At 41.6% G+C, this 14,979-nt stretch overlaps 1 protein-coding gene and 1 pseudogene across 1 annotated transcript in view; one reads left to right on the top strand and one right to left on the bottom strand.

Annotated features, from left to right (window-relative positions):
* Positions 1 to 14,979, top strand: part of PHF12 (PHD finger protein 12) — a 37,773-nt gene that overhangs the window by 889 nt on the left and 21,905 nt on the right. Inside the window, exon 2 of the mRNA XM_016139029.2 lies at positions 389 to 570. Within this exon, the coding sequence (XP_015994515.1) occupies positions 389 to 570 (182 nt within the window). The remainder of the gene's footprint in view (positions 1 to 388; positions 571 to 14,979) is intronic.
* On the bottom strand, positions 7,742 to 7,858 carry LOC118604708 (annotated as a pseudogene).

Consider the following 14,979-nt stretch of genomic DNA (forward strand, 5'->3'; position numbering starts at 1 on the left):
TCCCCACCCCCTTCTTGTCGGCCCTCTTTGTGCTTTCCCCCAGCACGTCCGGGTACCGGGCTTCAGGCCTCTCCCGAGCCTGGCTTTGGAGTCCCCCACTGTCCATACAAGGAAGTGGCGAGCAGGGAACCGCGCACCCTCTCCCCATCCCCCTACCCTGATCCTCCCCATTTGGAAGAAGCTGTTCTCGTTGTTGTGCTGCTGGAACACGGTTAGGGTGGGCTCCCCACTGGTTCCGGGGACTGAGAGGTTCTGGGAGCAGCCTGGATGGGAGGAAGAAGGACAAAAGGGGGGAGAAGAGTGGGTGACGGAGAAGCTGCGCCGGGGGGGGCGACGGACAACCCGGGAGCTCCGAGTGTGCACACACGCCGTTTGTATGTGTGTGCAGCAAATCCAAGCTCTGCTGGCTCCCCCCAAGACGGACGAGGCAGAAAAGCGGAGTCGGAAGCCTGAGAAGGAGCCCCGGAGAAGCGGCAGGGCCACCAACCACGACAGCTGCGATAGCTGCAAAGAAGGTGGTGATCTCCTGTGCTGTGACCACTGCCCTGCCGCCTTCCATCTCCAGTGCTGGTAAGGTCAAGGGACCTCTTTGGAGCCTCTTGGCGGACCCTTCTTGGCACATTCCTTCACCTGGCCTACCCCTGCCTGCCAAAATAACGGGCGCTTGCAGCCGCTAGCTGACTTTTCTGCAGCCGCTGGGGCGAGCGCCTCCCCGCCCCCAGATGTCTGCCGGGATCTGGCCGTTTGTGGGGGGGAGGAGCAGCGATGGGTCCAGACCCCGGGGTGGGGGTTGGGAGGAGTGAGGTGAGTGAGTCCCAACTGGGACTGGAAGTCGCTGGGGAGCCGGGACAGAGCCGGCAGGGCAAGGCCGGCGGTGGCGGGGGAGGAAGGGGAGGAGCTCCGAGCCCTATGCCGCTCGCCTGCCCGCGCGCCCGTCGCCCTCGGGCTCCTGCCGGGCTGGGCTCTCCTCGGGGTGGGTGCGCGGAGCCTTCGGCCGCCGGAGCTGCCCTGCTTCAGACTCCGGAAACCCAGTGCCCAGGCTCTTACGGCTGTAGAAGAAATCATGGAGGGTGTCTTTCGAGTCCGCCTCTTCTCTACCTCTCTGTTTACAATATGGCGACCTGCCTTTAAATTATATTTTTATTCTCAGCGCCATTTTGGCTGCATATATGATTCGCAAACGTCTCTCGGTGAACGGTGGGAGTAGCCCCAGAGACCTTTTTGCAGAAGCTTCTCGGGGGTCGGGGCTGGGATATCGCCGCTTTGGTCCCTTTCTCTGCAGCCGCTTGCCCCCTGTTGCCTCTCAGAGCTGCCTCCCTCTCCCCGCCCCGCGTTGCCGCCTCTTAGGAAATCGGGCCGGGTTAGACAATTAAAATTGCCCTTGGGCACCTATTTCACTTCTCTGCTTCGGATCGGCGAGCCCTTCGCTGCAAAATTCTGTGCTGCTGGGGAAAGATTGTTTGCGGTGGCTCCGCAAGAGCATTTTTAAGGAGTAGAGAGATGGAAAGCTGTGCGCTTTTTTTCCCCCTTACAGAAGGCGAGGGGAGGGGAGAGACCGTCCAGGGAGGGAGGGACCTGTGTTGATCGCCCGCTGCTTGATCCTCTTCTGCAGCTCAGCCCAGAACAATCCGGCCAGGAAGAGTTTAAACTCCAGCATCTGCCTGGAGAAATCACCTCTGCCATCCACAAAAGTCCCACATCTGCACAAGGAACACAGAATGGGTCTTGTTCTGTTGTTCAGCAACAGTTGACTGAGGCAGGCGAGAGGAGACGGGCTAGAGAGAGCGGGAAGGAGAGGGGCTATTGGTTTGTTCCCACCCATTTTCTCATGTTACCTTTTTTAGCCTTTTTTTTTTTTTTAAAGAGGTTTTCCTTAAGCACTCTACACAGTTCCTTTCAAATGCCATCTCTCAATTTGTGGAATAGTGCCTACTGTGTATTTGTACTAATCGCAGGTTTTGGAACACTTATTAGACAGATGACTGATACTGGGCAAATTGAGACTGTGATCAGAAGTTATGTAGGAAGCTCCCATCACCATTCCCAAGATACTTTTTCTCAGAAAAGGGCACCGCATCTTAGCTCGTAATGTTGCTGAGACAAAAATGATTATCCTGAAGGAAGCTTTAGTGCTGGCTTTAAAATTTTTATTATGAAGTGACTAATACCAGCAGGAAGGGTCTGTGGGTTTTAGCTTTTGCTTCCTGTAAGGTGTAATTAACCTGGGGGAAAAATGTGCCTGGTTAAGTTTCCTGTGCTGTTCTTGAGCACAGAAGCAAGTTGTTCCTGGATATGTTGTGTTGCTTACTAGTTGTTTCCAGTTGCTTACATATTTTTATTGTGCTTGCTTGATGCGTATACTGGGACTGAATTGTAGATTGCTTGATTTAAAATGTGGGTTCATTTTTTACCCAGGATGAAGTTGTGTTCAAAAATGGTGATTCCCATATTGAGTGAGAATTTTATAAATTCTTTATTGTCTTTAGTCTCATTTGTTTAGTAAAGCTGAAATTGTTTAATAGAAATTTCAGGCATGGAAAAGTTGTGCTGTTTTGACATTGGGCTTTTAAACTCTAAAATCTAACCTCTGACTTTTAATCAGGTGAGTCTAAGTCTTGTCAAGTTGTAAGAATTCACAGTTTCCACTTTAGCTGGGAAGAATGAGGGAGAGAGTTGTTGAGGAAGTTATTGTGGTAAGAGTGAGAGAGGCGGCGGCTGCTGCTGCTGCTGCTGCTGCTGCTGCTGCTGCTGCTGCTGCTGCTGCTGCTGTTGTTTTAAGCTGTTACTGAGATTCGGATTTGCCCAAACTGTTCATTGAATACTTTTTTTTTAAGACTATGAATGGGAACTGGTAATCAGAGATTTGAGAATCCTAGTAAATGAGGCAGAGCTTGTTTTACATCTCCAGTTCCCCCTTTGACGCTGCCAGTTCGGAATGTACCATTGACTTATCTGAGGTATTATATAAATCACAAAACATTCTAGGTATTGTTGCAAAGGCAGGAAGCCTTCTTTCAGGTGTGGCTTATCCCTCTTTCCTGCCTTCTGCCCTACACTCTTTCCAGCACAAGTAAAGTATTTCATTAACCATCGCAGCCAGAGTTGTTGGGTCAAAGCAGTTAACGGACTCAGAAAATTTTGATTCCTAACTGTGCTCACATTCTGCCCCATTATTGTTTATGCCATATGGGAGTGAGGTTAGAAGATGTGGCTGTTTTCTCTTCCCTTTTTAACTAGCTAAAACTAGATTACTTAGATTAGGATAGTGTGATAATTTCATCACATACCGAACGTACAAGAGTGAAGATGGGGTTTTGCAAACCGTGTAGGTCATGACTTCAGTGCTGCTGTTGGTGACCATTCAAAGCTTTGTGAAACAGATCCTTTTCCAGTTTCAAGTGTGTCTTGCCAACTTGCCTCACAGTGAACAGGATCTAGAAAAATGTTCCAGAATCGATTCTAGGCAAACTTTACCTCCTGGGTTTAGTGAGATAGCCATAACCACAGGGGATTTTTCTAAGATAAACTACTGGAAGAAATGACTGGTCAAATAAGCTGTTTTAATTGTCTTGTCTTTTCTCAGGGGCCAGTGCTCTCTGTATAAGGAACAGTCCTCTCTTCCCAATTAAACTGGGAGCTCTGTTTCTGGGTTTTCTGTAATGGTCTTCTGGGTGAGGAATTGAATTGTCCTGTGATCAGTACCATGCCCTCACTAAAGAATTAAACTTGAGCTAATGATGTCTTCGTATTTGTTTAAGTGATAGTGTAATCATTTTATCCAAGTTTAACTGGTTTATCAATTATTCACAGTGGTAGCAGGGGGTTCTAAACCTGCCCCTGGAGAACTGGAAAGAGATCTGTTTTTAAGTGTTCCCTGATGAACCTGACCTTTATCATAAGTGTCATGCCATAAATTGAGCTTTCTGAAAATACAAGTCTCCATGAACTGGTCCCTGAAAAATCGATTAAAAAAAAATAAATTAGAATAACTGATGGAGCTCTAGTTGCTGCTGACCCATCTTTCTGCCTGAGGCGGATAGAATTGTTCCCACCAATAAAGTGAATATCATAAGTAATCTAATGAAGCTGACTGGAAACAGGGTGGTTTCCTCTGATTGCTTTCTCATGGCATTTTGCTCCAGACTGAGGGACCAAAACGGTCTGATTGAGAACTGCGTCTACCTCAGCAGACCTCAGCATGGTTGCTTCCTGTCAGACAGATTTCTGTAGCATTTGCCTCCGCATGTTATATTTGGAATTGTTGGCCGGCTTTCCTCTCTCTGGTCTTGGCAGCAAGATCCAAAATGAGGTTTTCGAAGAATGAGAGTAAAAAGGTCTCTGTGCACAGGCAAAACTAAGCTCAGCTTGGAATTTTGCATATTTAATTTTCAGTGAGTCATAACAAGAAAGGTTTCACACATAGAGTAAAAAACTGCCTTGCTGAAAATCTTTGCTCTGTGAACTTTTGAAGAGGTGGATTTTCTGATTTTGTTGTGTTTAGCTCCTCATTAGAACAGTGTCGAGCAAGTGATGAATTAAAATATACTTGTGTTAACATTATCTTATGAATCTGTTGCTTCTGACATTTTAAGTGCTTGGAAGCCTGGCACTGAAGAACTAGAAGCAACAGCATCAGGAACCCCTCCCCTCACCCTTCTCCTTCAATAGGAAAATCATTGAACAATAAACCTAATTTGGTTTATGTGTATTTATTTATTTACTTTTGCTTTGCTATGTTGCATTGGAAGCTGGGTGTATAGTATTGTTAAATGGTTCACTCACACAGGGAGAGTCTAATACCTTTAACTCAAATTTCATATACATGCTTTGTAGACCCAAGGCTCGGGCTAATTCTTGTGGCATGGGTGGTTTTGTCCAAAGATGATGAAGGATAATCACTGTTTAAAAATATAAGAATGATTTTTGGTATGAGTTTACTCAAAAATGTTTGTGACCCAAATGGTTTTGGTTGAGAAAGGAAGCATCAGAAATATTAAAAGTAGAAAAGAAGATAATACTGCTCAAAGGTAACAGTTTTTATGCAACTTAAGGCAAGTACTTAGTGGTACCTTTATGCGAAATTTTTCATTTTGGGCCTGTCCCAAAATTAATGACCATACTCAAAGGTAGTTGTAATCTCATCAATCTGTTATTTCTAAAGTCTCTCTAAGTACTTTACAGAGGGGATATACTAATATGTTAGCACCATTTTTGGCCTTTGTAAATGATGTGTATTTTTTAAATGTGTAAAAGATATGTTTAGTACGGCCTTCATTTTTAATATGAAGCTAGATTTGTGTTTGTTTTCAGTTCTTTAATCACATGTGTCTTCACGAGAATTTTTTTAAAGGCCAAATCATAAAATAAAGACAGTTTACTTTGAACTGAAAAAGGATTGAGGTAGCCACTACTATGTCAAATGAAACACTGGTTTTTGATAAGCTCTTAATTAAAGTACAGGTGATACACAGGACTCTGAGTTTTCAAAGTCCATCCTGTAGGATGTATGAGTACTTTATTTTTTTTGTGGCTAAATATTATTCCAGGTATGAATATACCATGTTTTATTTATCCATCAGTGGATGGACATTTGGGTTGTTCCCACTTTTTGCCCTTGTGAATAACGATGCTATAAACATTTGTGTGCAAGTTTTTGTGTGAATGTTTTTGTTTCTCTTAGGTGTATACATACCCAGAAATAGAATTGCTAGGTAACTCATAAGTTTAACCTTTGAAGAATTGCCAGACTGTTTTCCAAAGTGGTTGCACTATTCTATAGCAGTGTATGCAGGTTCCATTTTCTCTACACCTTTTTCAACGCTTCTTCTTATCTGTCTTCTTGATTAAAGCCATCTCATTGAGGTATGAAGTGCTATCTCATTGAGGCTTAGATTTGCATTTCCCTGATGGCCATTTGTATATTTCCTTGGAGAAATGTCTATTCATATCCTTTGTCCAGTTTTAATTGAGTTATTTGGGTTCTTATTTAATTTTAAGAGTTCTTTATATATTCTGCATATAAGTCCTTTGTTAGATATATGATTTGCAAATATGTTCTCCCAATCTGTGGGTGGTTTTTCACTTCCCTTGTCTTTTTATTTTTCAATTTTTGAGTCTTAACTAGAAAAAGATGGTTGATTTAAGCACACTTTAATGTCTGTGCCCATATTAGCTATATAATGACAGTCAGTAAAGGGTTTCTTTCCTTTGTGAACTCCAGTCAGGATGGTGCATTTCAATAGAAAACCTTAAAATGTGATTTAGTATGTTGCTGTTTCAACTTTTCTGAGTGACCCTTCTCAGCAAAGAAGTCCAAGTCTGGAAGTTACTCTAGAGCAGGGGTCCCCAACCCCTGGGCTGTGGACTGTTATCACTCGGTAGTCTGTTAGGAACCAGGCTGCACAGAAGGAGGTGAGTGACTGGCAAGCGAGTGAAGCTTCATCTGTGTTTGCAGCCACTTTCCAGTGCTAACATCACTGCCTTAGCTCCCCTTCAGATCATCAGGCATTAGATTTTCATAGGAACACTAGCTGCAGTTCCAAAAAGTTTGGGGACTGCTGCCCTAGAGTAAGCATAAAAAAAAAAATCCCACCAGCTGCCTTAAGTCAGGATGTCCACCCAGCACCTACCAGCCACAACAGAAAATTTCTGCAGGCACTTCTTATATTTGGGGGGCTCTAGTTTAAAAAGGAAGATTTAAATTCCTCAGTTTGATTGGTAACAGCTTGGGGTGGAAATAACTCCAAATCGATGAGCCGTCTTTTGAACCTAGTTAACAAGAACAAAAAGTTATTTGTACACTACAACGAACTTACGTGTTTATATGTGTCTTCATAAGCCTAAGTGGCAGTAAATATGGAGAGAATACAGAGAATATTTGCCTGCAGGTTTTATATAGCTTGTAAAAAGAAAGTCTGTTTTGATGCTCTCAAGAGGAATTTTGCTACCTAGTGTCTGTCCTGCTTCTTAACAGAAATGGGTACATTTTTTTCTTCTACAAGTGACATGGTAATAGAAAACATATGAAGGTGAATGTTGTTTTCTTTTTGTTATGGAGAAGAGTGTTGAAATCCATCTGAACTTTCTTGTCCTACCCTTAGCACATATACACCAATTCCTTGGGTATGTAGTTAAGCAGGCTATCCTGGTAGAAGGTTCTGGTTGGGGTTATGATGACACTTATTATGATAATGCAGCATAAGCTCCTGGAAGTACATTTTTATTTTAAGGTGCCGGAGTTTTAAGTTACCAGAGCAAGGGGGAAAAATTGTTTTCTACATCCACTGTGCTTTTCCTTTGACTTAGAGTCCCCAGGGAGCACAACATAGCCAGCTGCATTGCCATTCAATGAATGACACATAAGAGGACCTATGCCTAATGCTAGCCTCCCAAGAGACAGGACAGGAGTACAGCTGTTCCCCTGCCAGTTTCCTGAAAGAGGAGGACATTGTATTCAGTGCAAGTCCTAGACCAAATTTCAGAAAGGCACTTTGGTATTGCGGATTTGTCACCATGCCCAGGACGCATGCACAGGTCACTAGCTAACTGCTTTTCCCATGACTCTAGAGCAGTTAAGAAGAATAAGAAGGTGACTTCTTTTTCTGTCTGCCATTTACAGATATTAAAAACTTCGTCCTTTAAGCCGAAGGTTATTTTCTTTTTAGACGAGGCAACCCTTGGTTGACCTCACAGATTGCAAGGACCTTGTCAGCTTACAGTTCCTTATTTTTCATTTTTTCTATGCCTACAGCACTTGGTCTTCCTAGGTGGTCTCCCATCTAAGTACTAACCAGGCCCAACCCTGCTTAATTTCCAGATCAGATGGGTCAGGCTTGTTCAGGGTGGCATGGCCGTAGACAAGCCTAAAATTATTTCTAAATGTAGATCTCAACGAATAGAATGAAGATGATGCTTTAGCAGATGGTGTTTTAGCACATTTGTGTGGAAGGCAAAAGATACTGAGGGGTACAATAGACACTGATAAAATGAGAAATCATTGATTTGACCCATCAGCAGAAAGGAACTTGACTACTACATAGAGTTGTTGTAGTAGTCAATTCACAATAAGCAATTCTAATTACACCTTGCAGATCGATAAAATTTTGTAATGGAAAACTTGACTCAAAGAGCTCTTTTCTCTTTTGTTGTTGTGTACTAAAGGCTCACTAAACTATAGACAATCTCTGACTTACAATGATCAACTTATAATTTTTTAATTTTATGGTAGTGCAAAAGTGATATACGTTCAGTAGAAACCAGTTAGGCTAAGCTACGATGTTTGGTAGGTTACATATATTGAATGCATTTTTGACATACAGTATCTTCAATTTACGAAGGGCTGACCCATTTCCTCTGCTCACCACTGCATAATACCTAGTGGTAATTACAAATGAGAGATGTGCAAAGATAAACACTGTTTGGGGAACAGAAATTATGTCTGGGTTCTTCCAAGTGCAGTGTACCTTTGTTAACACAGTGACCATTCCTTCCCCCCTAATTACATTTGCTTTCCTGTATGTTAATAGCTTTGGTATTTAATCTTTGTCCTTTTCTGTTTTCTGATAAATTGTACAGCATAACTCTCATAAAATGTTTCCTTGTCTTGAAAGGACAAAAGACAGAGTAACTGAAGAGCAGGGAAAACTCCATGCCTGCACCTAGCATCAATCTTTCCCTCTGATTTGGGCTCTGCATGAGGCTCTTTTTGAAATAAGCTCAAGTGAGCAAGAGAGGACTCTCCACAGGGTTTGAATTTAACCATAATCCAAAAACATCACATCACCTCCAGGCCAGGCAGGGGTTGGGGAACCTCTCAGAATTACTAGCAAGCTCAGGCTCCACGGTAGAACTTTGTTTGTGGCAACACAGGCACATTTACAGGCTTTTATCCAGCTGTGATATTCAGAGGGATGTGGAGTATTATTTTCCTCCTGTATGCATTTGTGCAGAGAACAGAGCAGAGAAGCTAATATAATGCACAGAACTTCAAGTGAGTCTCTGCATTACAAACTTAGGCAGTGTAGAGCTACTCTTATCCTGCTTCCCATGCCCCCGCCCCCACCCCCAGCCCCCCGTCCTAGGCTCCTGGGATGAGCTGGGAGCCTTTTAATTCTCATATTCACTGAACTGTCAGATAAAGTTCTACAGAGTTTTGGAAACATTAGAGGGAAATTCTACAGTGAACTTTTTCGTCGACAGCCATCTGTTATTGGTCAAAATACATTATGAAAATTTTTACCATTAATCTCATTAAATGTGTGTTAACCTGTAGCAGTTGTATACCTAGGTTGGCTAAATTCAACTTTATTTGCTCTCACTTGCCATTTTTCATAAGACCATCTTAAATGTAGAGAGAATTCTGTAACTAATTTTGGTGTTTTGATAAATGTTTTATCTTTCTTGTTTTACTTTATCCTCTGTAGTCCTTGTTTTTCTTACCATAGATGGCGGCCGTTCTAACTTAATTTTAATGCTTCTTAATTCCATGATATCAGACATCTTTGACTGCAGGCTGTAAGTTTGTAAGTTTCAAAGTAAGCTGCATAGTAAGAAAAGTGTTGGCAATTTATTTAAGTTATGGAAAAGAGCTCATGTCCAAGGCTTAGATGCTTGCTGCAAATCTTACATTTTTGCACACACATTCAGGTCTTTAAGGGTGATTGATCGTTCTTTGGTTAGGGACCTTCTGAGAGAAAACTGGGCCAAAGGGAAAAATCGTGGTGCTCTGGCTCTGAGAAGTAATGTTTAACTCCTAAATAGGTCACTAGGGGTATAACTAGAAGGCTTCAGCAACCCAAGTCAACAGTTAGCTGTGGCATCAAACCACGATAGCACAGTTTGACAACATGCCCAGGAGATTACTTTAGTCTTATAGGGCAGGGAGATTTGAGGTTTATGAGTAAAATTGGGGGAGGGGAGAGGGTAAGGGTAAAAGAAGGAGAGAATAAACCCTATGCTGTTTTGGTCCAAATAATACTAGTATTCTCTCTCTTTTTTTTTTCTTTCCTTTTTCTTTTTCTTTTTTTTTTAAATTAGAAGACCCTGTCAGAGAGAGGAGGGTAAATGAAGCAGAAATCCTCCTTAGGGAAAAACAACTGGATCTTAAGTAGAAACCTGCTCTCCATATTTAGTTGGCTATCAAATACAGACATTATTAATGTTTTTGGTTTTCCCAGCCTTTATAGAATTTTAGGCCCAGTATCTATACGATATAAATTGGTCCAGATTCCCTGAGCTGTGTCTGCAAGAATAGTTTGGCCTAGCTATATTGCCTTGTTCTTGATAGTCCACTAAAATTTGGCCACCGAACAGTAATCAGTTTTCCATACCCCTGAGAACTTTTCTGGAATATAGTTATAATTTTTGGTTTATCTTTTCAGTGGAATATTTCCTAGGAGTGTTAGAAAGTGGCTGTTGAGGTCAGAATGTTAACTCTTATCCAAAACAGGTGGTCTCCTATATCTATCATGAGGATAATGAATGAAACCCATTTAAAAAATGTTTGTAGCCAGCCTATTTTCCATTCTAGAGAAGCCAGGATTGCAAGAATAGTCAAACCAGTAGCAGATCAGGCCCTGTGGCACCCGGGCTCAGCGTGTAGAGAAGTTAGCAGAGGCAAACACCTGGTATAACTGTTGGTGCTCTACCCTCCCTCCCTCCTCCTTCTCCTGCACTAACTAGTAACCCTCTTCTCCAGCTGTCCTTCACTGCGAGGATGTCACAGGCCAACTTTACATAGAAGGCAATAAAATTTGGGGACGTACATAGTCAGCTAGTTTGAAAGGATTGTATGCCTGTGGAAGTGACGCAACTAGCTAAGTTTCTCAATGGGACATTTGTAATTCCCTGGCACTTCATTGGTCTCCTTGTTAACATTGCTACTGAGGCTTTGCATGAAAAAGACAGCAGTCCTTGTATTTTTTTACATACTTTGTGGCATTAGCTGTATTCAAGTCAATAACTGGGATGAAGGAGAATAGGGAATTAAGGTTCAGGGACCCCATGAAATGTATCTATGCTTTGATCTCTTCAGTATCCTTCAGTATGACCATCTTCCCTGCCTTCGAAAGGTAAGCCATCCTTGAAGATAAAAGCTGATGGCCTCACAAGTGTCCAAAGGAAGCTTACTATTTCTGTCGACGTTTAAATTTTATTAAATTTTCTCTCAAAACATAGACCATTAAATTTGGGTATGTTAATGTAGTTTTTAATTTAAATTTAAAAAGGTAATTTTAAGTTAAATTTTACCCAGGACTTCTTAGCTTTTCCAGGAGTAGCTGGTTTCAATTTATAAAAGGCTCGTTTTCTGTGCTCATAGATCCCTTTATAGATAAAGATGGCTGCTGGGAGGCTGAGACCTAATTGTGGTCCTGTCAGCAATCACCTTTACTCCCCCATTTTGGCTAGTACCAACACATTTCCTGAGCTAGCCAAGGGCAGCAGGACCAGCCTGAGGGAGTAGATCTGTTCTGAGTATGTATTGTCTTTGGCAAATTGGTCTTACACAGTGCTATTAAATATAATTGCAGGATTTTTATCTGGTAGTGGACCTCAGATGGATGGATGAGACCCATGAACTGTGAAATTAAAAATCAAAACTGCTCAGTGCTATTGTTTGCTTGCTTGAACACTCCACCACCACCAAAAAAAAGGGAAGGGATATACAGGTGATGGTGAGGAGCCAGTGAGATCTTTCTTAGTCTGATGTTTTATTTCAACTAAAATGGCCATATATAGCTAGAGAACTTCTGATTGTTAGAGAATGATGGGTTCTGACAGGAACCAGTTCATGCGACTGACCTCTTTTAGAAGAGAACCCGAGTAGAAGACTGTTGGTATACTGTGTACAGATATGCTGTTTGCACAGTGTTCCTATTAAGTGTTTGTATTAAATAGAATTTTTTGTCAGCCCAGGAAGGAAAAACAGAGCGCGTTCTTTCTTAAATATTTTTTATCCCCTTGTTTCCTTTTGTCCTAAGACATAGACCAGAGCTTCTAACCTGGTTAAATGATATTTTCATGTCTCTCTGGCTGCCTTTGGCTCAAGTTTGAAAATGTCATTGTCACTTAGCCGGATGGACAATTGAATGCTATACATTAGTAACTGAACATTTTAAAAAACAAGTCTAGAGCCCAGCACCATTTTTATCTGCATGTCGTGATAGGTCTTTGAAATAAAAGACAGTCTTTCTGCTTCCCTCTCTTCCTCTTTCCCTCCATCTCTCTCCTCTCCCCTTTGTTCTTTTGTTCCCCTCCCCCTTCTCCCTTCCAGTTCCATATTGAAAAACTGCTTGTGCTGGATAGATAATTAACACAGAGCTATGGAGCAACAGGTCCCACTGGTGGGGCTAAATCTGAAGTAAATGTTAATATCTTGCAGGTTCACAAATATTAATAGGCAAGGGAAATGAGTGAAGTTAGACTCAGGTCAGCCATACTGGTATATATGACTTGAAATAGATCCCCTTAATTAGAGAGCCAAGAACTATGACAACTACCAATGTCTTCCACCTGCAGTGGTGAGCTGCAGCCTCATTAGTGAATGAAAGAGGCATTCTAAATTAAAAGTGGACTCCGTCCTTTGGCTGTGAGCTGGCATCATCCTGCTCTGGGCTTTTAATATTTGACACGGAGAGGTCTGTCAGTGTAGGCGTTACAGTTAGCTCTGAGGAGTGTGTTTTGTGGTTTTCTCTTTGATGACTCCCAGAATAGACCTACATAGACATCCTCATCAGCAACAGAGACAGGTTATTTGGATTTGTTTATGGGATTACAGATGCTAGAGTCCTGCAGAGGTTGGCTTTAGAAGTTTTAATATTGAAAAATTAATGTCCTTGACCAGCTTTCTAATTGGTTTGTGTACAGATGTTACTTTTAACAGTTTATAGGTCCTCTCAGGCCTCACAGAGCCACACCAAACTCAAAACGCAAATCCTCCAGTTGTACAATCTCTGAATATTTAGAGCTCTATTGTTATGAACTATTTTATAGCTAACAATGTCTTTAAGATCAGGTAGTGGTTAAAATAAATAGCAAGTTGGAAAGCAGTGAACAGGCACTTTCTGGCCAGGAATTGCAGGCTAAAGCTTCTTAACAAATGATCTGGAAGGAAATATCTACAGCAGTAAAGATGGGAAGATATTCTACAGGAGCTCTGTCCTCGCAGAGCACTCTCTACTCTGCTATGGAGAAGAGTGCCTCTCTTGAAGCACTCGAGCCATATTCTTTTGAAACTGGAAAATAGAGGCCCTTGGCCTGCTGGCTAAAGAGCTACCAGTTTTCCAAGGCAAACCAGCTCACATACCAAAGATAACTATTCTAGGACTCACCTTCCTTCCCAGGACTTGGACAGTTTCAAAAGGAATCTAAAGGTTCAAATACCATTGTGCACGAAATGTACTTAAACATCTATTCCCAGGAAAATGCCCCACTCCCAGAATGTTCTATTATGAGGTAATTTTTCAAAATGCGGAAATAATACCTGCTTCTAAAACTTGTTAATTTCACCATCTTTAAAGGATCACTGGCTGAATTATCATTTGCTGAATAGCTGTGATTGTGGAAAGAGTGAGGAAAAGGCCAGGGTCATTCTGGCACCTAGTGACCAAGCTTCTGGCGCTGTTTACTGAGTTTGGCATCCATGAGCAACTGAGTCTTATATAGATCTGTATGGCAAGAATCAGTTTGTAGTTGATCATATGTGATCTCACTGATAACTGTCCTTTCCACGTTGTTTCTAGCCTATGATCCCTGAGGGCAAAAACCGTGTTTGAAATTTCACCATTTAGCACATTGCCTAACATAAAAAAAGAGTGTCCAATAAATGCTTGAGTGGATAAATGATTATGGTCCTTTCTCCCCAGAGGCCGTGTTTCTTGATGGAGTAGATCGTAACTTTACTTTGTGTGGCACTGGTTAGTAAGCAGTGGGAACTCAGTAAATATTGACCAATGTGGAAGGAAACGTTCCACCTTGAGGTTGAGGAAGATATCCAGATGGATATTCCACTGTGTTCCTCAGAAATAAGAAAACTCCCAAAGGTTCTTTAAAATAGCTTGGGCTCAAGATTTGAAAGAGGCAGGAAAATGATGTGGGTTCTAATTCTGCTACTTACTGCTCCATGGCTTTAGATAAATCAGTTTTCTCACCTGTACAATGGGAATAAGAATTAATTCTCAGAGCATGGTATGAAAATCAAATAAGAGCATCTGTGAAAATACTCGTGAATTATAATACACTATCTAGATGTAAGATGGGATTATCACTGCTATTTCTAAGCTTTAGTGGTTAGGAAGCATATTTATTGATGTCTTTACAAGCAGCACTGGCTCATTGTGTTTTCATGGTTTTCACTACTGAACAGCGGAAACTCTGATAGAGTAATTTCAGCACTACTTGACTTTTAACTTCTAATGATTTCCTTTTGTAGAGAATGGTCCTCAGCACCCTGTCTTCATTGGTATATGGGGATGAGAGGGAGCTAGGACAGAGTATTGTTTTTTTTGACAGGCATATCACAATTTTAAAGACTGGCATGTATATACAGGCATATCTTGTTTTATTGTACTTCACAGATACTGTAGTTTTTACAAATGGAAGGTAAGACCCTCCATCCAACAGCAAAAAGATTACGACTCACTCAAGGCTCAGATGATGATTAGCATTTTTTTAACAATAAAATATTTTTTAATTAAGGTATGTTCTTTTTTTAGACAATGCTGTTGCACACTTGATAGACTACAGTATTGGGTAAACATAATTCTTATATACACTGGGAAACCAAAAAAATTCATGTGACTCACTTTATTGTGATATTCATTTTACTGTGGTGATCTGGAACTAAACCCACAATATTGCTGAGATATTTCTGTAATTATTTCAAAGTTGCACACTAAACTTTTGGGTATACCATTTTTTCGTGGAAAGGAGCTTTAAGATGGGCAGCTGAGGTGGAGAAGTCCTCAGGATGTGTACAGGAGC

The sequence above is a fragment of the Rousettus aegyptiacus genome, unplaced genomic scaffold, assembly GCF_014176215.1.
Source record: "Rousettus aegyptiacus isolate mRouAeg1 unplaced genomic scaffold, mRouAeg1.p scaffold_m13_p_6, whole genome shotgun sequence".
In the NCBI taxonomy this organism is placed as follows: domain Eukaryota; kingdom Metazoa; phylum Chordata; class Mammalia; order Chiroptera; family Pteropodidae; genus Rousettus; species Rousettus aegyptiacus.